Source organism: Zingiber officinale, chromosome 5A, assembly GCF_018446385.1.
Source record: "Zingiber officinale cultivar Zhangliang chromosome 5A, Zo_v1.1, whole genome shotgun sequence".
NCBI classification, from domain to species: domain Eukaryota; kingdom Viridiplantae; phylum Streptophyta; class Magnoliopsida; order Zingiberales; family Zingiberaceae; genus Zingiber; species Zingiber officinale.
In genome coordinates this window covers 119,044,651-119,067,467 of record NC_055994.1, presented here as the reverse complement: position 1 = coordinate 119,067,467, position 22,817 = coordinate 119,044,651, and the positions used below count along the sequence as shown (strand labels likewise).

At 36.5% G+C, this 22,817-nt stretch overlaps 1 protein-coding gene across 2 annotated transcripts; it reads right to left on the bottom strand.

The window, feature by feature from the left end:
* Window positions 1-18,274: 18,274 nt before the first annotated feature.
* Window positions 18,275-22,390, bottom strand: LOC121981483 (PGR5-like protein 1A, chloroplastic). 2 transcript variants are annotated; one of them, XM_042534020.1, is made up of 7 exons: window positions 21,452-22,371; window positions 20,626-20,688; window positions 20,442-20,528; window positions 19,904-20,141; window positions 19,354-19,427; window positions 19,174-19,272; window positions 18,275-18,563 (listed from the first exon to the last, which is right to left on the bottom strand). In XM_042534020.1, the coding sequence occupies exons 1-7, from the start codon at window positions 21,701-21,703 to the stop codon at window positions 18,498-18,500; spliced, it is 879 nt and encodes a 292-aa protein (XP_042389954.1). In that variant the 5' UTR covers window positions 21,704-22,371; the 3' UTR covers window positions 18,275-18,497. The 2 variants fall into 2 exon arrangements, with proteins under 2 accessions (XP_042389954.1, XP_042389955.1); XM_042534021.1 differs by lacking the exon at window positions 20,626-20,688 and having other exon boundaries at window positions 21,452-22,390.
* Between the last annotated feature and the right edge of the window lie 427 nt (window positions 22,391-22,817).

The following is a 22,817-nucleotide window of genomic DNA, read 5'->3' as shown; positions in this document are numbered from 1 at the left end:
ATCTCCCCCTTTTTGATGTGAGCAACCCAAGTTAAGTTAGGGTAACCATATGCAATAAAAACGATTTATATTCCAATAAGTCCAAATATTTTTCAATTGAGAAAATTATATTACCTCCCCCTAGACTTAACATACTTCTCCCCCTTTGATCACATAAAAATTGGGGTTTTAAAAAACAATCTAAGGGTTTGACACTTAGAAAAATTATAGAAATCTATTTCAATACTTTTCGGAGAAAAAATATTTCCAAGTTAAACAAAATTTCTAAGTCAAAGAATGGCTCTTGAAAAATTTCTAAGTTTTCACCAGAATTAAATCTTTCTAAGTCCAAAAATTTATGCAAGAAAATTTTAAAAAAATTGATAGCATTAAAAAATTTTCTATGCATTTATTTATTTATTTTATACTGATACTTATATCAGCAAGTTTTAAATTTCCATTTCAATTTTTCATAACTTCTCAAATTACACTTTTTCAATTTTAAAGCCACAAATATTAAACATGCAATAACTTGTGTCATGTTAATTTCTATTATTTTTTGAATTTCAACTTCACAAAGATATTCAAATAGCATAGATTCTAACTTGATAAAATTTTTCGACAATATAAAAAATTCTTTCGGCAATGTGTAAAATTCGTTCAAAAGAATATTTTGTAATTTGCAAGAATTTTTTAACAACAAAAATTCTAATTTACAGGAATCTATTAACAATAGATTTCTTAATCCGGAATACCTTTTCGGTGACTCAATTTCTAAATCGCAAAATTCTTTCAACAGAGTAATTTGTAATTCAAAAAATTCTTCTAATTTGCATAATTCTTTTGTCAAAATATTTTTAAATTTGTAAATTTCTTTTGATAATATTTTTAATTTGCAAGACAAATTTGACAATTGATTTTCTAATTCAAAAAACTTTTTCGATAATTCAATTTTTAAATCGCAAAAATCTTCAGGCAATTTTTCTATTGAATTAACCAGCTGTTCAGAAGATAGAGACCATACCTTACTTACCTCGTTGGTCGTTGGTTCTCCCCCTATTGAGTTGCTTTCTTCCGAAGATTCTCCCCCTTCATCGATCTCGGGATGTACTTCGGCTGTTGTAGTGCTTACCTCGATTTCGGACTCTTCTGTCGGTGGCTCGGTATCTATTGAGGTGTCAGCTTTTGAAGGTTCTTCGTAGAGTTTTAAGAACTTTTCCCAAAGTTCTTTTGCGCTGTTGTATTCGCCAACTCTATCAAAGTCTTCGTTTGGTATTGCTGTTAAAATGTAAAACTCTGCCCGACCGTTTGCCATTGACTCGTCACGTTGCTTCTTGTTCCATAGGCGTAGATCGAGTTCTTCTCCATTCGTTGTCTTTGGTGATTCATAACTTGTTTTCATTATTAGAGAAATACCAATATCAGAGTTAAGAAATACCGTCATTTGTTGCTTCCAAGAAGCAAGCTCCCCCTCGAATGCTGGTGGGTAGTCGCTAGCTCCGGCCATTGTTTTGCTGCTTCAGACGGCGGATAGTCCTTCTGAGGCGTACTCGGCTCTGATACCACTTGTAGGATCGTTGGGCCGGCTAGGAGGGGGTTGTTGGATATCCTGCTAACACAAAAGGAAAACAAACCCTCCTCGAACTCTTTAAGCTAATACTTGCATAAATAAACTAAACAGTAAATTAAAAGCATAAAGAAAAAATGAGGCAAAAGTATTTACTTGGTTACAACCGATGTGGTTGTTAATCCAAGGAAGATTAAGCTCAAATAAAAATATCCTTCAGGCGGAGAAGCCTCGTACAGCAATGTAGCGCAGAAAACAGAAGCTTAGACTAAAAGAGAGCGTGCAAGCACTAGATTTACAATCAGTGAGTTCATTCCAAAGCTTCTGGACCAAGGCTATATTTATAACCTTGGTCGGGGCGCCTGGAAGGGTTCCGGGCGCCCTGGGGGGATAAAACTTATCCCCCAACGTTCAGATCGAGTCAAAACTCGATCTGGTCGATTTTACTTCTCAGGGCGCCCTGGAGGGTTCCGGGCGCCCTGGGCTGCTCAGGGCGCCCCAGACTGCTCAGGGCGCCCTGAGCCCCGAAGTCAACATAGTTGACTTTTTCATCTCCGGTTCAGCTCGTCTCGGTCCGGGTCTTGTTCGCTCCGGCTCCGCTAGCTTGGGTGATCTCGGTCATCCGGAATAGGGCTCACCCGAACCCAAGTTCCGGCCTTCTCCTCGAGCAGCCTTCCTTCCCGGTTTCTCGTCCCTCGAACGCCGCGCACGTTCTTCTCATCCACCGGTGTACTCTTCCGCGGTCACCTCGTCCCTCGGACGCACCGAGCCCGTCGGCTCTCTCCCCGTGTCGTCCTTCTCGCTAGCCGCGTCTTTCGCTCGACTTCCTGTGTTCCTAAGCTCCTGCACGCTTAGACACAAGGATTAAACAAACGCAGGACCTGACTTAGCTTGTTTGATCACATCAAAACACCTTGGGGTTCCAACATATTCAACCCCCCTTCTAACCGGCCCAACGGTCCTACAATTCCGTCCCAGCCTAGTTCGAGCAGTATCCCTCTGCCGATACTAGATTTTCCACTGAGCGACTTAGGCTAGATTTTCTACAATATTTATATATTGCACTTAAATCTAGGTTTTGAATAGGTCATTTTTCACACGATATTGTACCCCTATTATAGAGGTCATTAACTATTACCAATTAGATAGACTAGTTTATTGTAGTCATCCAATAAACTTAGACTTGTGTGCCCAATTTTATAACAACTTAGTTAAGATTGACAACCTAATATATTCCACCAGAGTGGGTAAGGACTTTAGGTTCTCACCCTCTATAGTATATGATAGTTTAGATTTTAGGATGTCTACATGCCCATTTTTGTGTTATCCTAGTAGGGATTCACCATTTAACAAACCCTACTCTCATATTACATTGGATATTATCCACATGTATTTTTTTTAGGGAGGAGAGACTACCTACTGTGACTGACTTTAGGTCACACTCTCTTAGGGTTCAACTTTCAAGACTATGTCCTATATCGAGTCCTGACCACCTACATTTTGTCGATTACATCTTATAATGTTGCGATGATGCACCCTTCCCACTCCTTTTTCTTATATGCACTATGTGTTAGAGTTGCAAGATTGTAAATATAGTTCTACATTGAAAACATATAAGAAAAATCATGGGTTATAATAAAAAGATATCTCCATTGGCATAAGGCTTTTCGATATAGCCCAAGAGTAAAACCATGAGGGCTTAGGCCCAAAGTGGACAATATTAAACCATTATGGAGATATCTAAATTTTTTTCGATCCTTCAATTGGTATCAGAGCGAGGTCATTCTTCACTGGACTAACTACTGGAAGAAGTACAAGTCAAAGCCATAATCCAAGATCAAACTATATGAGTGAAACCTTAAACAAAGTTGGGGAGGCCCTGAGCAAGTCAGTGACATGATGCTTGAGGGGAGGCCTTGAGCAGGTCAAGAGTGACATGATACTCGAGGGGATGCCCTGAGCATGTCAAAAGTAATCCAATACTTGAAGGGGACCCTGTGGTCCTTTGTTTAAGGGGAGATTGTTAGGGTTGCAAGTGTTGGGTTGTAAGGTTACAAACAAAGTCCCACATTAAAAATACATGGGAAAGATCATAAATTTATAAGGGAAAGATATCTTCATTGGTATGAGCCATTTTGGGTAAAGCTTAAAAATAAAACCATGAGGGCATAAGCTCAAAGTGGACAATGTCATATCATTATGGAGATATCTAAAATTTTTTTTGTCCTAACAATTAATATCAGAGCTCGGGCTGCCAAAAGATCTAACCACCAACTATGCACAAGAGTTATGATCTAATTGAGTCATGTGAGTAAAATATTGACCTTGAACAAAGGATGAGGGCTCATGTGTCTGAATTAAGAGAATCAAACATCAGGCAGGAAGTTCTAATTGTGGCTAGGTAAGGAAGCCTTAGTAGGTCGGGTGGACCGATGGCAGGAAGACCTAGTGGGTCGAGGATCGAACATGGAAAGTCTGTGATCTTTTGTTTGAGGGGGGATTGTTGGGTTGTAAGGTCGCAAATAAAGTGTCACATTAAAAATACATGGGAAAGATCATAGATTTATAAGGGAAAGATATCTCCATTGGTATGAGGCCTTTTAGGTAAAGCCCAAAAATAAAACCATGATGGCTTAGGCTCAAAGTGGATAATATCATGCCATTGTGGAGATATCTAAATTTCTTTTAGTCCTAATAACAAGGTTGTAAACATAGTCCCACATTGATAACATGAGAATGATCATGAGTTTATAAGAAAAAAATATCTCTATTGGTATGAGGCATTTTGGATAGAGCCCAAGAGTAAAACCATGAGGGCTTAGGCCCAAAGTGTACAATATCATACTATTATAGAGATATCTAAATTATTTTTGATCCTTCATTATGCTAGCGCCTAGACATCGACATTACATTACTCATGTATCAGAATATCATTCATGCATCCAGGCTCGTCACTAGGCGACAGGTTCATATGCCCTATTGTCATATTTTAATGTACGTATTTTCGACCATAGGGGTAGATATGACCCAGGGTCTGTCCACTTCCCTTAGCCCTCATTGGCCAATGTGAGCTTGCATTAGTGCATATAGACGTCACCACTCATGGGAGACTAGCTTGGAGAGTGGGACCGCAGCCAGACGCTCCAGGCAAGGTCAAGGAGGATTTTCGACCTTTCATTCTGGCCAAGGGAGAGGAGATACCATCATTTACGGTTGAGAAGCTCTTTAGAGCTCTTCCAACCCAGCCCTTGACTTCACTATCCATCGAGGACTAACTTGCTCGACTTGAGGAGTCTTCTGCACATATCCGGTAGTCAATCTCAGACGAATTCAGTGTTATCCGAGAATAGATGACCACTGGATTTACCTCTCTCCGGGATGAGATGACCATCAGATTTTAACAGATTCTTTGAGCTTTACAAGTACCTAAGTAATCCCCACCTCTACCTGTTGATGATGACCAGACTTGATTAGGTTTAGTGCACTGTTATACATTGTATACTTCATCTATACATTCAGCTACTTCTTGCAACTTTATTTGGATAAATTAGGAATATGTATTATTATTTTTAAAATAATTTACAAATTTTAGGGAAAATTTTTTACTTATATTTCTAAAAAATCTCATTTCCTTAGTATTTCAAAATTAATTTTGGCCTTACACTAGATCGAATCCATAAAAAGAATGTTCCTATAGATCTAGGTATTGAGCATCTCACAAACACAATAAGTCTATCTTAATTGTGTATTTAAAAAACTTAGAATGACATGAGATGCATAGGCTCATTGTTTGGACTTTAGATGCTTATATCAATGCATCAACACAAGTCTAAGCGAAAAAAATACCAAAATTACAGTGATCAGGTTAATCAATCCATTTTAGTCAAACACTAACCGAATACATTCACTTAACTTGACTAACTAAGTAAACACTGTTATCTTTTGATAATTAGTTAGTAACTAATTATTAGACATTCAAGGCTATATTTTTTTTAATATTTGTTAAAATATATCAGGTTCAGGGGAGGACATTTAAAACTACCTTCAAAATGATTTAATTTCTGCCTTATTTTGAAACTTAATTTTTTTAAAAAATGTTTTGGTTTATAATTTTAAAATTTATTTAAAAAGAAACCTTGTGTAAATTTTCTTTGAAAAATAGTTTAAACTACTTTGAAAAAGAGATTGATTTGAAAAACTCTTTTCTTTGAAAACCTTACTTTCAAAAATACCTGATAAAACTTAATTTATGAAAAAAAAATTCTCAAAATGTCTGCTTTGAAAATAAAAATGTTTTGAAAAATACTTTTAAAACTTCTTTAGTAGAAAATATGTTGCAAAAATAATTTGAAAATTCTTTTAAAAAAAGTATTTTATCTCTTTGAAAATTGTTTTTAAAAGTACTTTAAAAATTATTTTTGAAAAAATATTTTATTTACAAATTACTTTGAAAGTTTTTTTTTTTTTTTTGACAAACTCTTATCAAAACAGTTTTGTTGCAAAATCACTTTGCAAATTACTTTTGGCAAGTATTTTGAAATGTGTGTTGAAAAATTTGAAGATGTTTTCAAACTTATTTTGCTTAGCCAAATTTCCTTGAAACCCCTTTAAAAGTGTTAAAATCATTTGAAAATTTTTTTAAATACTTGACAAATTTTATTAACTCCTCCATCTAATAAATGTGCATATTTTTAGATTATTTTAAAAGGTTTATACTTACTAAAAGTTTCATAATTTGCTACATTTATCTATATTTGATGAATGTCAAAGGGGGAAGGTAAGAGTTAAATAAGAAAAAGATAAACTAAATCTTGAAAATCTTAATCCTAAAATGATCAAGAGAATAAAACAACAATTAATCTTACTTTAATTTTTTTCTCTTGAATTAATTGTTATTTTTACATATCTTCTTCTAACTTTAACCCAGATTGTCATTGCATAAAAAAGGGAGAGATTATTGGTGTAATTTGCACTAACAGTCTAACTCAAATTTTGATGAACAATAAGTGAGTGAAGTTAGGTGTTATCATGATCTAACCTTATTACCGAGTGTGCACGGTTAACTAACTTGACGAGTCAAAAGGACGTGACGCCAAGAAGGAAGACCAACCAGGATGTGCGATTCCCGAGTAGTAAAGTCTGGATGTGAGATTTCGGTAAGAGATCGTGATGTGTGATTCCCAAGTGGCGAAGTCTGGATATGTGATTCTAGTAGGAAGACCTGGTGGGTCAGATTGACATCAAGGAGGTAACTTGACACACAATAAGTAGAGGTAAGTCACTGGAGGAGAGTGACTAAGTGAGGACGCATCTCGGTTGAAGGGACAGTAGACATCAGTCTAATGTACGTCTATTTCAAAACCTAAACTGAGACCCAGACTAGATATTGATCTGAAGGACAAGGTTTAAGTTATAAATTAATTTTATTATTGTTATACTAACTTTGTTTTGCAGGTTTGATATTGTCGAGTTAGATTAACCTAACTTGCAGGGCAAAAGGAGCAAAAAGGTCTCGGGTGAACAGTACCCGAGGCGCCTTCAAGCGTTGGAAAGTTCCTTCGTACTGTTCATGGAAGGCACGTCAGTGCTATGGAAGGCATGTTCCAATGGATAAAATTTAGACCTCATCGCAGATAAGGAGCAATGATTTTGGGATAGGATTTTACCTATGGAAGGCGTCTTCCAACCTCCATAAAAGGGGATCTCGACCATGCATTCAACATCAACTTCTATACAAGCATCTACACATCCGATTGGCTTTTCGACTACTCCGGCTTCCTGTTGTTGTCCCGCTACGACTTTACTAAGCTCAACTGCCACCGAGAAGTCATCCAAACACCGAACTTGAGTCGATCGTGTAAAATACCGAAAAAATGATAAATATTAATAAGGGAATTTTCTAGAATTTTTGGATATTTTTCGGGAATTTTTCGGAGCTCGTATGGACGAGTTAGCGGGGACCGGAACGGGGCCCAGAAAAGCCTGTTTGGGCTACCCGATTTAAGTGAGGAATTGTTCCTTTAATAAATTTTTTTATTAAATATTTCTTATTTCTTTATTCTCTCTTATATCGCCGAATCCCTCAGCCCCGATCCGCACCTCATCTCTTCCCCGACGCCGCCGACTACTCCAAGCCCTAACCGCTGCCCTCTCCGCCGCCGTAGCCTTCACCCCTCGGTGCCCTAGCCACCCGGCGCCACCCGACCGCCTGCTTTCTGCCCACCGGCGCTGACGCCGAGCACCGCTCCTCCCCGCTGCGTACGGTGATCCCGACTCCTCTGTGCCGGCACCCGAGCCCTAGAGCCGACGACCACCTTGTGCCCTAGCCGACTCCTTCCCGACGCCACTGCCCTAGGTTTGGGCCACAGCTTTGCATTTCCTTTCCTCTGCCCTTTGCTGTGGAGTTTACAGCCGCCGACCACAAATTTGCATTTCCTCTGCCCTTGATTCATTCAGCACCGTCGGCCACAGTTTTTCCTCAGCCTTCTCCACTGCACAGTGTTGACCACGACCTCACCTTGTGCCCTAGTGCTCTTTGCCTTTGATCAAGTCCACGGTGAGGTTTTGTTTGGTTGGAAATTTAGTAGGTGCAAGGATTTTTATTTTTGATCTGGTTTGCTTGTGGTGTGCTTTGGTCCAGCGATTCACCTGGTTGCCAGTAGCAACGATCTTGGCAGAGGATCATCAGAAGAGGGGCTGTGAGGAAGAGGTAAGGTGTAGTAATTATGTTCATGAGTACTTGGATTTAGGTTTTTAGATTTCTATCTAATGGTTTGTTTAGAGGTAAGGTGTATAAATTTATTCTGGTATCAGGTTCGTATTTGGGAGAGTTTAAGTTGATTTAGGTTTAGACCTAAATCAAATTTTATAGTGGAACGAATTAGGGTTCTGGTAAATAAGGAATTTTCTTTAGCTATGTGATATATATGTAGCTAAATTAAATGTGGTTATTACAGGACTGGTCGCGAGACGAGTATCTCGATATCGGATTGGACCTTTCTATTTTCGGAGGCGGGTACTTTTGACTTATGTCATTTGATATGCTTAGTAATTAAATTAACATGTTGCATTAATTGTGTTTCTTATCTGTTTCGGTTAATCACTACCCAAATCTTACATGCTTGATTGATTGATTGGTTTTGCATCTCAGGTATATTTTACCTGTTTATACATGCTTATAGGGGTAGTGATATGCCATGCTTGACCATGTTCAGGACCTAGGTTTTTATACCTTCTGTGTACCTTTGATTCGATATGATTCGTTGACCTAGGGTGCACTTTTCTATATATATGGATTAGGTCAGGATGTTTATATGGTTATTGCCATGCATCATTTGCATGATTGCATGCTGTGCGATAGTCCGCTCCATTATTGTTGAGCACATCGCCAGTTACATGGATCTGCACACACCACCACTCATGGGTTAGTGGTCGATTCAGGATGAGTGTGTTGCAGCAGCGACTCTGTTAGGCACCGTTGGTCCGCTCGTGGGTAGTGTGACACAACATGTTATCCGGCAGGGATTCCTCCCCGTCTTGTGTACTGGGAGTTGAGAGCATTGCGCTCCCCCATCTATGATTTGGGGTAGGAGGATAGGTGTACTCCGACAGCATCCCGTCCACTCGGTCACTCATCAGGAGTAGTGATGACAGAGTGCACGGTTGTCACAGCCCTACCCACTCGGCCTCACTTTTGTATGAGATGATCGACTGGCGTCAGGGGTGACCAGGACGCATCATTGGCATCATATGCATGATGCATTTATTGCTTGTGTTTGTGTTTGCTGCATTTATATGCTGCATATTGTTTGGATACCTATGTTTGACATGCATACAGGATTCCTTATCCCTCGGACTGTTTGACCTTATACTCAGGACCTGGTTAGTACAGTATTCTCCTGTTTATTTCAGATGCATTCTTATCTTTCTTATCAGGAGACTGTACGCATGATTAGTGCTAGGTGTTGTTTCTTTACTTTGCATATCAACTGTACCTGCTGAGTGTTGGACTCACCCCGCCTCCATTGTTGTTATTTTCAGGTTGATGCTGTCAGGAGGGAGTTCCAGTCGCTAGTCCCCACTGCACGTAGTGCTACTCCGCTGCTGGTTTTTGAGTTGTTTCATTTTAGCTTTTCGCTATCAGACTTTATTTTAGTTTTGTTTTGGACTTACATATGGAATCTTTCCGTTGGATGGACTTTTCGTATGATTTGGATTTACTCTACTACATGCCTGCCTGGACGGCAGAAGAGGTAAGAAAAATCGGATTTGGGCTTTACGAGTGTAGTTGAGTAGGGTTGATTTCGAGTCAGAGTATTATTACTGCGTGGTTGTGTCAGCCAGAGGCTGAATATATATATATAAACTGCGTGGTGATTGATTTTTATTACTGTTATTATTCCAGCCGCATGTGGCTGAGTATTTAGTGCTTGTAGAAAATTTTGATTGTCCGCCGTACAGGGGAGATGCTGCCGAAATTTTCTCGGACAGGGACTCTTCTGGGGGCGTGACAGATCGTCTAAAGAAAGTATTTGGTAACGAAGTGTTAATTTCTGTTCTTAATTACTTTAAATGGAAAGTGTATCTTGTTACACTTTTCCGATTCTTTCTGTACTCAATCTTCTCTTCTGACGATTCCAGAAGAGATTTCTAGTGGATTACCTGTTGCGTTTTTCGGATCGCAAAAACCACTTTTTGCGTTGCGGAAACCCCGAAATTCCCATGCCACTGGATCCGTGCGAAGATTAAAATTTCGTAAAAACTTTCACGTATGAGTTTTCTAAGCCTAGATCTACTTTAGATCTACAAGATAAGAATTTACCCTTGATGCGAAGCCCTTCGCTTAATCCCGCTCGTCCAAGGTTCGTCGGATCTCGAGAGTATCAAAGTAGATGCTCCTCTATGTGTATCCACACAAGCAAGAGATGGAAAAACCTAACAAAAGGTATGCTAGCACCTTTGAAAGGTTCGGCCAAAGTGGAGGAGAGGGAGAGAAGAGAGAGCTTGAGGAAGAAGATGAGAGTTACTCCACAAAATAAAAAACTCCCACACAAGAATGAATGTGGCCGACCACTTCATGGAGGAGTTTTAACTCCATGGGATACCAAGAGTCACAACTCTTGGTAACTCCCATGAGGTGGCATCCCACTTAAGCAACCATGATGATGTGGAGCATTATCATTAGTCCACTTAATGTCAACTCACCAATGAGGTGGCAAATGGTCAAGTCAAACTTGACCCTTCATCTTCCTCTAAAGTCAAGTCAAACTTGACCACTTCTCTCCCATTGTTGATCAAATCTAACCATTGGTTCAAGTCAATTTTAATTTAATGAATCTCTATTCATTGAATTAAATTGACACAATGAGTCTAAGTCCAAATTACACTCATCTAACACATGAACCAAATTGAGTCCAACTCAATTAGCCTAATTTGGATTACTCTTAATCCAATTTGGTTCATCACATGAACCTAATCCTTTAGGTTCATCAAATGAACCTAATCTCCATCTAATTGCCCTTTGTGTGTGACCCTATAGGTTCTTATAACGTTGGCAATGCTCCTAAACTCATTTAGAAGCATCAGTAATGAGCGGTATCTAGCAACACATCATTACTACCCAAGTTATAAGAATGTTGAGATCCAACATCACCTTGTGACTACTAATTGTGACTCTTCACAATATATGACAAGTGTCCTTCTATCCTTGACATCTAGATTGATCAATGTGAGGCATAGACCGTGTCATCCTCTAATCAATCTAAATCTTGAATCCCAAGTAGACTCACTCAATCAAATGAGCTCAACATCTCATATTGACTCATTTGGGCATGACCATGTACTTCGTGGTCTCACTCTATCAAGAATATCGATGTCACTCCCATCATATAGGAGGGATAGATCTCATCTACATCACTCACATCTCTCTGCATAATTTGTTACATACCCAGTAATCGCCTTTATAGTCCACCCAGTTACGGGTAACGTTTGACGAAGCCAAAGTATGTAACTCCTTATGTAGGGAACCATGATGACTTCAGGTCCAAGGACTAAAAGTCATACTAATAGCCACATGAGAAAATATATGACACTCATATAACGATCCATGATACTTTCTCATGGCGGGTCATTCAGTATACATTCTCCAATGCATACCCATGTGTCAACTTGATATCTCCATATCCATGACTTGTGAGATCAAGTCATCGAGTTGACCTACATGCTAGTCTCGTCGCATTAACATTGTCCCTGAATGTTAATACTTGACTAGGAATGATTAAGAGTAGTGTTCCCTATATCATCTCACTATCGATTCAACCAATCGATTGATATAGGTAAGAACCTTCTACTCAAGGATGATATTATACTTAGTTATTTGGCACCAATACAAGTAAGTATAATAACCAAAAATAAATGTCTTTATTTATATACAAGAATATGATACAACGAGTCCATACAACAATTATCAAATAATTGACTCTAGGGCTCTAACTAACATTACCTGTCGATAGGTCCGTGTAACCTGGGTCTTGAGTAGGAGTCGTCGAAGACTCCGAACTAAGTAAAACTAAATCGTGTCTTTTACTTTTCTATTCTTATTTCCGTTGCATTTACTTTATTTTTAAAAGTAAAAAAAAAAATTTAAAAAAAATTACGTGATTCATCCCCCTCTCACGTGCGTCTCAATCCAACATGGGGCCCATGGTTGTTATAACCGTCAATATTGTCTTAAGAATGTTGGATATTTTTATATGTATATGGATCTTCGATGTTGATCCAACAATTGGGCCCGGTTAGTCATCGAAGATGAGTCGATGACTCAAATTGGTGGAACTCAGTATGACAATATGAACCTTGTCTCATGTATACTCTCGGCATCCTCTTTCAATTATTGAGGTACCCTTTCGGATAAGAGACATATCCTTTTTGGTATCGTTATGACCGACCTAATCTCGTTGGTTGTCGAGTTATCCCTTTAGATATAGATACACCCTCTTTGGATAAACTTATCCCAAGGATAAGAGTATTAATTAGGTTAAGGTGAAGGTTATGTCTTTTTTCCTTAAGACGATATTGCCCCGCCCAGGTGCTTATGGTTTATCGGTAATCGTCTCCCAAGATACAATGGCTTGTGTCTCAAAATAAGAACACTATAAATTTCGAGCTCTGTCAAACTTTTGAAGCCTTGAAATTCTAAAAAATGAGAGAGTAAAGAGAACTCAAGAGGAGAATTCACAACTTGAATTTTGAGAGAATATGAGTGATTTTAGTGGAAGAAATGATATTTCTTTAATAGGAATTTTTATAGGGATGAAAAGTTATTGGTAAAAGATTTCTTCTAAGAAATGAAAAGTTTCTTATAAGAGATGAAAAGATATGGAATGTGTCTTTTTCACTTAAATCTTATCAATTATCATTAATTCAAATGATCAATTTGATTAATTATTTACTTAATTTATTATAAATATTAATTAATTAACATTATAATCATGATTAATCTTTTAATCAATCAATTTGATTTAATCAATTAAATAAATTATAATTTTATACCCCTCAATGGATCTACATATTCGAGTTATCATTTATATAATCTCATCTATGAATCCAACTCATGTGCAAGTCAAACTTCTATTCGATCATATCAGATCAACCCTTCATTAGATATTAATTTTGTATTCACTCAATAAATTAGTTTATGATGATCTACTCACTAAATAGCCATCTTTATCTCTATTTATTTTATTGATCATCAAAATTAATCTTCTAACAATATCCTTCTCGTAACATTATAGAGAAATCCTTAATATAACGGTTAGTCCTTAGCAGTAAACTATTGCTCTAATATCAAACGTAGGATTGAGTGAATGGCCTTAAGAAAGAAAAACTTTAATAAGAAGGCAAATTAGTTTGCAAAAACACGTAATGATCGATATAGGAAATGCACACAAATAAAGAAAAGAAAGCAATACTAATTTTTTTTAGGGTTAATAACTTTAATCGCCCTTGAATTTTATAGCGAGTTACATTTTGCCTCCCTCTATTTAAAAAACTACACTCAACCCCCCTTTGACATGAAGTAAAAAAAAGAAAAAAAAAAAGTAAATAACTTAAATAACCCTAACCTAAATCAGATTTTTAAGGAGAAAATGGAAAAAAATTAAAAAAAAAAATCCCATAAGATTATTGAAAGCTTAACCTTAACCAAATCTGATTTATATATAGGTCCAAAATTTCACTTGTTTCTAGAAAAAATATCTTCACAAAATTCATGCATGCACAGTATAAATTTACCTCCTTCGTGTTGGCCCTGAGACGGGTTTGCGGGGGTGCTGGGGGCGAGCGCATTCGCCTTTTTCTTATGCCACAATACATGCACCAGTATAAACAACAGAAAAACAACAACTCTAAAAGTGATAATCAATCAAAAACTCATTTTACCAAATAAAAAAGAGCTAAAATTCTAAATTAATGAATCAAAATTAAATGAAGATGGAACAAAATTTATCATTAAAAAATTAAAATGAAGACCCTTTGATGATTTAGAAAAAAAAATCACTCTTTTAATTTTTGTCCAAAGGTAAATTTTCATTTCAAAGCAGCTAAAAATACTTTTCGTTTCAAAAAACTGTTGTTTTGAAATGAAAATTTACTTTTGGGTAAAAATTAAAAGGATGATTTTTTTTCTAAATCATAAATGGTCTTCATTTTTTATTTTTAATGATAAATTTTATTCTATTTTTATTTAATTTTGATTCATTAATTTAGAATTCAGAGTTGCTATTTTTCTATTATTTATGTTAGTACATATATGAATTTTATGAGGATATTTTTCTAGGAACAAGTGAGATTTTGAACTTATATATAAATCAGGTTGAGTTAAGGTTAAGTTTTTAACAGTTTTATAAGATTTTTATTTTTATTTTTCATTTTCCTTTTAGAAGTCATTTAGGTTAGGGTTATTTTGGTCATTTATTTTTTTTTCTTTTTTTACTTCATGTCAAAGGGGGGTTGAGTGTAGTTTTTTAAATAGAGGGGGGCAAAATGTAACTCGCTATAAAATTCAAGGGGCTTAAAATTATTAACCCTTTTTTTTATGTGGTTCAGTAGTCCCATCCTCCTACTCCAGGACTTATAACCTTTCAGTAGGTCACTCTATTAATTCCACTAATTTTCTCCTTCTCCACCACCTTATGAAGGTAGAGAGAGCTAAGCTTTGAATACAAAAGAAAAACATAAATAAATTACAAGCATGAGAGACAGAGCTTGAGAAAAATACTAGTTATTGTAGATGATGATTATCTCATAAGAAATCTCTAGAAGTATCCAATCTACCCTATATCAGTGGACTGTTGTCGATTAACCGCTTGAAATGTCATTTCAATTGATTGTCTTCAACAGAAGCTTCTTAAAACAACAATTATAATAAACTAATTGTTCCATTAAAACTATTCAACCTTCCATCAGTCCACTACTTTTACTATTAGTCAACTGTCTTCAACCATAACTTCTAGAAAATACAACAATTTTGTTATAATTAACAAATTAAGTGTTATATCAATCAACTCAAGTGATTACTAGTTGACTATTCAATAGAGACTTATTTAATCGACTTGAATTTCTTCTTATCAAGTATTTGATCATTCGTGATTTATCAATGATCTATCAAGACCTCATCTTGTTATATGACCTATTATACTTGTCATTTTTAATGTAACCCTTTGTTTAACATCAAAATTGATTGCGCCGGCATAAAATACTTATAGTCTTCTATTTTTTTTTTAATTTATATTCAAGTGCTCTGGTCGAAACTCCAAGAGCATAAGATTTTATGATCTCCAAACTCTTACAAGTTTTCTCTTCTTATTTTTATCTTTGTAACACAAAATTTTCTATACTAGATTTTTCCACCTCTTGAAGGAAATTAACACCTAATGAGTGAGAAGGCCGTGGCAGACATCCCAACCACACTAAATACCTAAGTTAACATTGTTTAGTGTTTGTATCTCTTGAATTTGCTTCATCTCTTTATAATCCCTAATTTTATCTAAGTTTTGTATTTTCACAATACTAGTCAATTTAAATTTATTTTAATTTTTAAATAAGTATTCACCCTCCCCATTTTAACATATAGTGTTCCTTAAGAGTTTGTTGTGAGAAGAATGTTGGGACTAGGGGTGCAAATGAATCTTTAGACGACTTGAAAAATATTTGATTCATAAATAAAATTATCGAATTTGAGACGAACTCAAATATTTTAATAATTTTTTTAGTTAAATTTGAATCCATAATATTTTATATAATTATTCACAAGTCACTTGCATGCCGAACTTGAATTAAACTTTAATTATTTTTACACCATTTTAATTTAAATATATTCAAATTAACATCCAAAATCATTTGAACCGAAATTGAATTTAAGTCATTTCGAATTATAGTTTGATTATGCTCGAATCAAGATTCGAACCAAACTCGAACTCAAATTTATTGGAAGATTGTTGGTATGATCGTTCACCGGGTCAAGGTTAATCAGTTTGACTAAACTCGAGTGGATCTGAACTTGAGTTTCGATATTTGGATAATATGTTGTGAACAATATATTTGGACAATATGTTGTTGGACAATATGTGAGAAATGTCAAATGGGTCAAGAAGAACCGGTACTTAACTGGTAAAGTTCTAACTGAAGATTAAACAAGGTAAGTCCTAACTCGAGGGTTAGGTAAAGGGAAAGTTCAAATGAGTCAAGGAGGATTGCACGTTGTTAAGGAAAGTCCAAGTGAGTCAAGGAGGACCATACGTTGATAAAGAAACTCCTAACTGCGATTAGACAAGCAAAATTCAAGTGAATCAAGGAGAATCATACATTAGCAAAGGAAAGTCTTAACTGCGGCTAGGCGAAGGAATATCTAAGTGGGTCAAAGATAACCACACGTTGGCAAGGAAAGTCCAAATGGATCAAGGAAGACCGCACGTTGGTAAAGAATGTCCTAACTGCGGTTAGACAAGTAAAATCCAAGTGGATCAATGAGGATCGCACGTTGTCAAAGGAAAACTCTAACTGCAGTTAGATAAAGGGAAGTCCAAGTGGGTCAATGAGGATACACATTGGCAAGGTAAAGTCCTAACTGCGAATAGGCAAGAGAAAAATTTAAGTGGGTTAAGGAGGTCCATATTTAGTGATCGGAAGTCCAATGGGAAGTTGGGAAAGTCCAAGTGAGTTAAAAAGTTGACTGGACATAGTGGAGAAGTCCCAATAAATCACGATTGACCGGAGGTTGGTCAAGGGAACCCTAGACTTGGGTTAAGTAAGTTAGGATTAGGCAATTGATCAAGTGATTGATTGAGTGTTGCGTCGATCGATTGGATGCACTTCTTCGCGATGTAGAGGCGTTCTCAATCGATCCACTTATCGATTGAGAGCTGCGACAATCGATCACTAGATCAATTGAGTGCACTTCTCTATGACGCACAAGGGCATTCCCAATCAATCAGGTGATTGATTGAGCTGCGTCAATCGATGAAGTGATTGATTGAGCGCGTTTTCATCATGACACACATCAGCCTCTTGATTGATCAACTGATCGATTAAGAGGAGTTTTTCGCGAAACACAATAGTTTCCTTGTGAGAGCGTGATCGATTGGGTAATCGTTTGGGAGAACTCACGAGCGAACAGTAGGGTTCGTAATCGATTGGGTGATCAATTAAGAAGCCCCGTAATCAATTAGCTAATCGATTATGCGACGAAGAAAAAAGTCGTTATGAGATTTGGACGACTGGATGTGCTCAGATTTGACGTGACAATCGATTGAGGGTAAGACTAATCGATTGGGAATCCTAATCTGCGAGATATAAAGGCGTCGAAGATTCAAATGCAACACTTCTTCTCCACTCTTATCCGTCAATCCTTGAGTTTTGGAAGACAAGTGTTGTTGTACTTTCCAACCGATCAAGAGGCGTTTACAAGATATAAGAAAGCAAGTAAGGTTTTCATTTCTATTGTGTATTTTCTTCTTATTTGCATTGTATTTCTTGTTTGTGAGTTTGTATGAGGTACTCCACCTCCGGAGTCTTTCCAAGAAGTATTTTTATAGTAGAGAGTGTACTTTGTATGGATCATTGGATTAGTCATCTCGTTGAAGTGGATACCAAGCAAATCCAAATATTAGTATTATTTCGATTATTTTCTACTACAACTCATCATTAAAGAAGCGATTGGAGTTAATTACCTCCTTCCTTTAACTCGTCAAAGTATCCTAACAAAATTTTATTTCTCAAGTCAAAATTGTTTGTATTTTGGAATTTCAAATTGAATTTTAAATCACATATATTTTCAAACTTGAATTTGATTAATTTGCGGTCCTACAGTGTTATGGCTATTTTTGCCCATTTCTTTTTTTCCCCTTTTTTTGAAAAAAAAAACTAAGGTGGCAGGAGAGTATGTTAGTCTCTTACCACTCATGTAATTAGTAAACAAAGGTGCATGAATGCATGGGATTCTCTTAATAGCCTCGCCTACGCAAAGCAGCAAGCAAAACATGAAGCAAAGACAGAGAGAGCCTAACTTTGGTCTTGATGAAGATCCGCGCTGAGACTCTTCTGACCTTGCCAACACATGAAACCTTCCTCCGGATATTACAGGAGATAGCCCACAAGTCACCACTGGACGTCAAAGAATCCTAGAACCAAATTTAACTAGACTCAAAAATAAAAACAACAAAAAAAGTGCAATGACACAATTGCCACATATTTATGGACTAGATTCACTTTTTAAAAATGCCAAAGTTGTCATCACAATCTAAATTTTCTAAACAAATTTTACTAATATGGTTACATCATATAGATTAATTTTTAAAAAAAAATGTAATTACTGTCTATATAGTTTTTGTTTACATAATTATTCAATATAAATATCATTTCATAGCTTCAGAGGAACTCTTCAAGTTCACATAGCTTAGCTCTGTTGGACCAAGTAAACTCTGCCATAAACCCAGCGTCTTCCAGGCCTTGAGAAGGATTGCTGCATTACAATATGGAACAACAAAAGCTGAATTAGATGTAGAAAATGATAATCGTTACGAATATAAAAAAAAACATATATATATATTTCTAACAGCTTGAGCTTTTGGTAATTAGTTGCTCAATCAAAGTTTTCATTAGAATATAATCTGCCAGCGAAAAAAATCTACTAAATTAAAACAATATACATTTAGTACAAATATATAAAAAGATGATAATATTGGCTAAAATCTCGAAAGTGTTAAAAATTACAACAGTATACAATTAATCAAGCTTAAACACAATGGATGAGTATATTGACACTATTCTTGAGGATCTGGTTCACAAGTACATGGAACACCACACACAATGACTCAAGTTTGCAACCAGAATAGAGTAAACAGTTACTTTCATTTTTAGCAGCTTTAATAATTATTCTCATTTTATTTAAGCACTTGATATTTATTATACATTTACGAAAGACCACAAAGAAAATGATCCAGTGCCCCCAGATTCGGGCTACAAGACAATTGAGGAACAAGTGTGACACATGACTTGAGAGTTAGAAAAGACAACCTATGTTCTGATTCAATGTAAATAATTGGATTGTTTAAATGGACGGCAATACTCACCACCACTTTTATTTGAAACTCCAAGGCACACTCACATACATGACAATGGGCAAGGTGAAGCTGAGTGCTGGAACTTTCTGCTCTAACAAAAGTAAAAACCTGGATAACAAAAAATAGGTTGTAGGATTACATAATTGCACATTTGAACATTAGAAAGGAAATATTGTGATGTGAACCAACCTCCTCTCCACAATTTGGGCATGCACCTCTCATTGCAACTAATTCACTCCTCCAAAGGCCTTTCAATGCTTGAACTAAAACCAAACAACCATGCTTAGCTAGTAGCAATCCCACTTGTAAATGTAACAATGAACTTGATAGAACAATTCAAAAGAAAATGGCTATTATAAATGCACGGAAAAGGCGCTTTGGATTTCATTTTCATGTCTTTTAAAACACGAAAGAAAAGGTCAAGAGAACAATGTAGATCTGAACTAGCATTCTAGAATGTTCATTATGTCTAAAAGCCAAAAGACTAAAAACAACAATTTCATAGATGAGTTTTTATGACGCATAACATTGGGTGCACGGGCACATTTTTCACCTTTTCATCACCACTGGTAGACTGGTAGTCACAATTTAGTGGCACGAGTTGTTAGCGCCAGAATTTTATGGAATTACCAGAATAACATGCTACTATTTGACTAAAAAGATAATAATAATGTTGTTCATAAAACTGCAGGAAAATTTTAGTAAAAGCAATATTTGGGATCATATGGATGCAACTTACTTGAAGCATAAGCAAGAGGAAAGCCAACTAAATAGCATAGTACCAATGTCAGAGTTTTGTTAACCATCGCAAGGGATCCAATTGTCGATCTTTCAATGTAAAAGAAGTATCTTGAGCTAATGTTATCAGCAAAGGCAAGACTGATGACATAGATGACAGGCACAAAGATTGCAGTTGATCCAAATGCAAGCAGTAGAAGCCAAATACTTGCTAAAGCAAACTCTTGTGAAGGATCCTCCTGCCCTACAACCAAATCATATCCAAATTACAAATACGTTAAAGGGAGTTTGAGTGATTTTTTTCTTAAAAAAGAAAGGAAATAAAATTAAGTAAAATCATATATACCTACCCTGTATATTCAAGGTATTCAAATACCTTAAATCAAAACATATTGGCACTTTAAGGAGCTAGCTAGAATATTCATAGTGGAGAGAGGCAATTGATCCCAAAAAAAAGTGTAGGGAGGTATTTCAAAATTGGAAAAAGAAGATGAAGGATTGGAATATAAATTCTGCTAGAAATTTGTGTTGCATATTACCTCAGCATCTGCATAGGTTGAATGACGCCTAAGGCTACATCGAGGATATTTCACGACTGATTTAGAACCACACAGTCGCAATTTCAACTGTCATTCATGAAATATCACATGTAGTTAAAAATATCATACTACCAAAATTGATAATTAAGAAAGGTTGGAAGGATAATAAATTATTTTAATGTACCTCAATTTTATCAAACATATCATCAATGATCAAAGGGTTACCATTATAATATGACTCACGCGCCTACAACAACATAAACAAAAAAAAATGATCCAATGGTTACCATTATAATATGATTCACGTGCCTGCAACAGAAACAAAAAAAAAATGATCAAAGTGCATTCATTTTTTCATATATAGAAGTTCTAGGGAGCTCATTTGATGCTCACAAATGACCACCATCACAACCATATCAGAGATTTGGCCTTCTGTAAAAGCAAAAACAGCTCTCCACATTTCCATTTGAACAATTGCATTGAAGTCAAGTAGTTCAATTAGTTCAATGTACAATGATGGTTCAGTTAATTGATATTAGGATCAAAATAGCTAAACTTATGCACTTGGAGTTGGAGGCCTCAACTAAGTATTAGCAGTTAAACATGCCCAAAAAACTAGAGAGTACATAATTTCATAAGTAAAAATATGATCAGGCTTATTAAAAAAAATGCTGCGCTCAACATTTAGTACAATGAAGCATGGCCTCATCTTGGTTATGTTGATTGAGAAATCGTATGTGACAACAAGAGTAAGTAATGTCGCAACAGAAGTACAACTGAGCCTTTCGATAGGGTTTTAAAGACTAAAGTTCTTGAGAAAGAAAAATAAAGAATGAATTAGAATTTCCAAATTGCTTCCCAATTCAATTCTTCTCCCTAATTCCAACCAAAGAAAATGGAAGTTCTCCTACAAAATACACGCATAATAAGTAAACAAAAATAACAATGACAATCAGCTGTAGAACCCTAATTTTTCTCAAACTAGGTAATTCGCACGCCCATGAAACTACCTGCTGATAGAGCTCCTCGAGTCGCTCCTGAGTGGCCGTCTCAACAGGGCCCACGTAGAGGCAAGAAGGGCCATCGGCCGTGAGTGCCCGGGCCGGCGAGAGGAAATCCCGGCCGCGGCCGCATGGCGGCGGCCGGAGCCGGTCACGGGCGGAGAGGGGGTGAGCATGGAGGAGGCGGAAAGCGGCGTGTGGTGAGAAGGACGACGAACGCATGAGGCGCGCGTGGGCAGAGAATCCACGGGGGGTGGCCATGGGCCACGGTTTCTGCGGCCTCCGTTTTAAGAAAGGCTTGTGCTCGACGCACCACCACAAGCCGAGACAGAGAGACGGACACGGCGGAGTTGCGTCTGGAGTCGTGACTGGCTGGCCCCATTGGATAGTCTAGTTTCGGCGGAGTTGCGTCTGGATTCGTGACTAGCCGCGATTGGATATTTTAAATTTCTGCGGTGGCTAATCTCCATTATATTTACCAAGCAAATAAATATCCTCCTAAGAAAATTAAGTTTTGTTGCCATTGCAATCTCCATTACCGAGCAAGTAGTATTCGATCGAGATACGCATCGAGACTTTGTTCAATTCGTGTTTATCCGTCGAGTTAAACCCGTCAATCTATCATCATCTCATCTTTAGAATATATTCAAGAAAATACGACTGATACGGTAGAAATCTACCGTCTCAAATCTCATTTGAGGTTGTTAATTATTGTGGTTACATTCTGTTGCTTCTGTCCGGAGCCATGTGTTTTTTGTACTTAGTGTGCAATTGAGAGGGAAGGGGTACGGATAGGGTTGTAATCCAATTAAGTTGAGCTAAATAATAAAAGACTTGAGCTTGATTTAGTTCGTTTTTTTCTAAATTCGAGCTTGCTTCGAATTTGATTTGAACTTAATTCTTAAGCTCGAGTTCAGTTTATAATAAAATTAAATAGAACAATTTAAGCTCAATTTAAAAATAGCTAGTAGTTTATATATAGGGTTTACACATGTGAAAAAAAAATATTTAATTTTTTTTATGTACTTAATACTATAGCTCAATCCATAAAATCTAAAGATAAAATCTTATTAACATAATCAAAATTTAAAAAAAAAATAAAATCAAAAATCAAGAAAATAAAATAAAATGTTGGTTGTCACGAAAGTAAATAATTTTTTGTATGCATGTGTGTGTATTAACAAATTTATTAACAAATGCATTCACGAATTCACTAACCAAGCACTCTTAAACTCTAATTTGGCTCGATAATATTTTTAAACTCAAAATTAAGCTTAATAGAAAAAATAATTGAGATCCGAATAATTTACATGTGGCTTAGACTCATTTACCCCTCTAAACAGTAGAGTTAAAAGGTTGGACTTATCAATCTTGA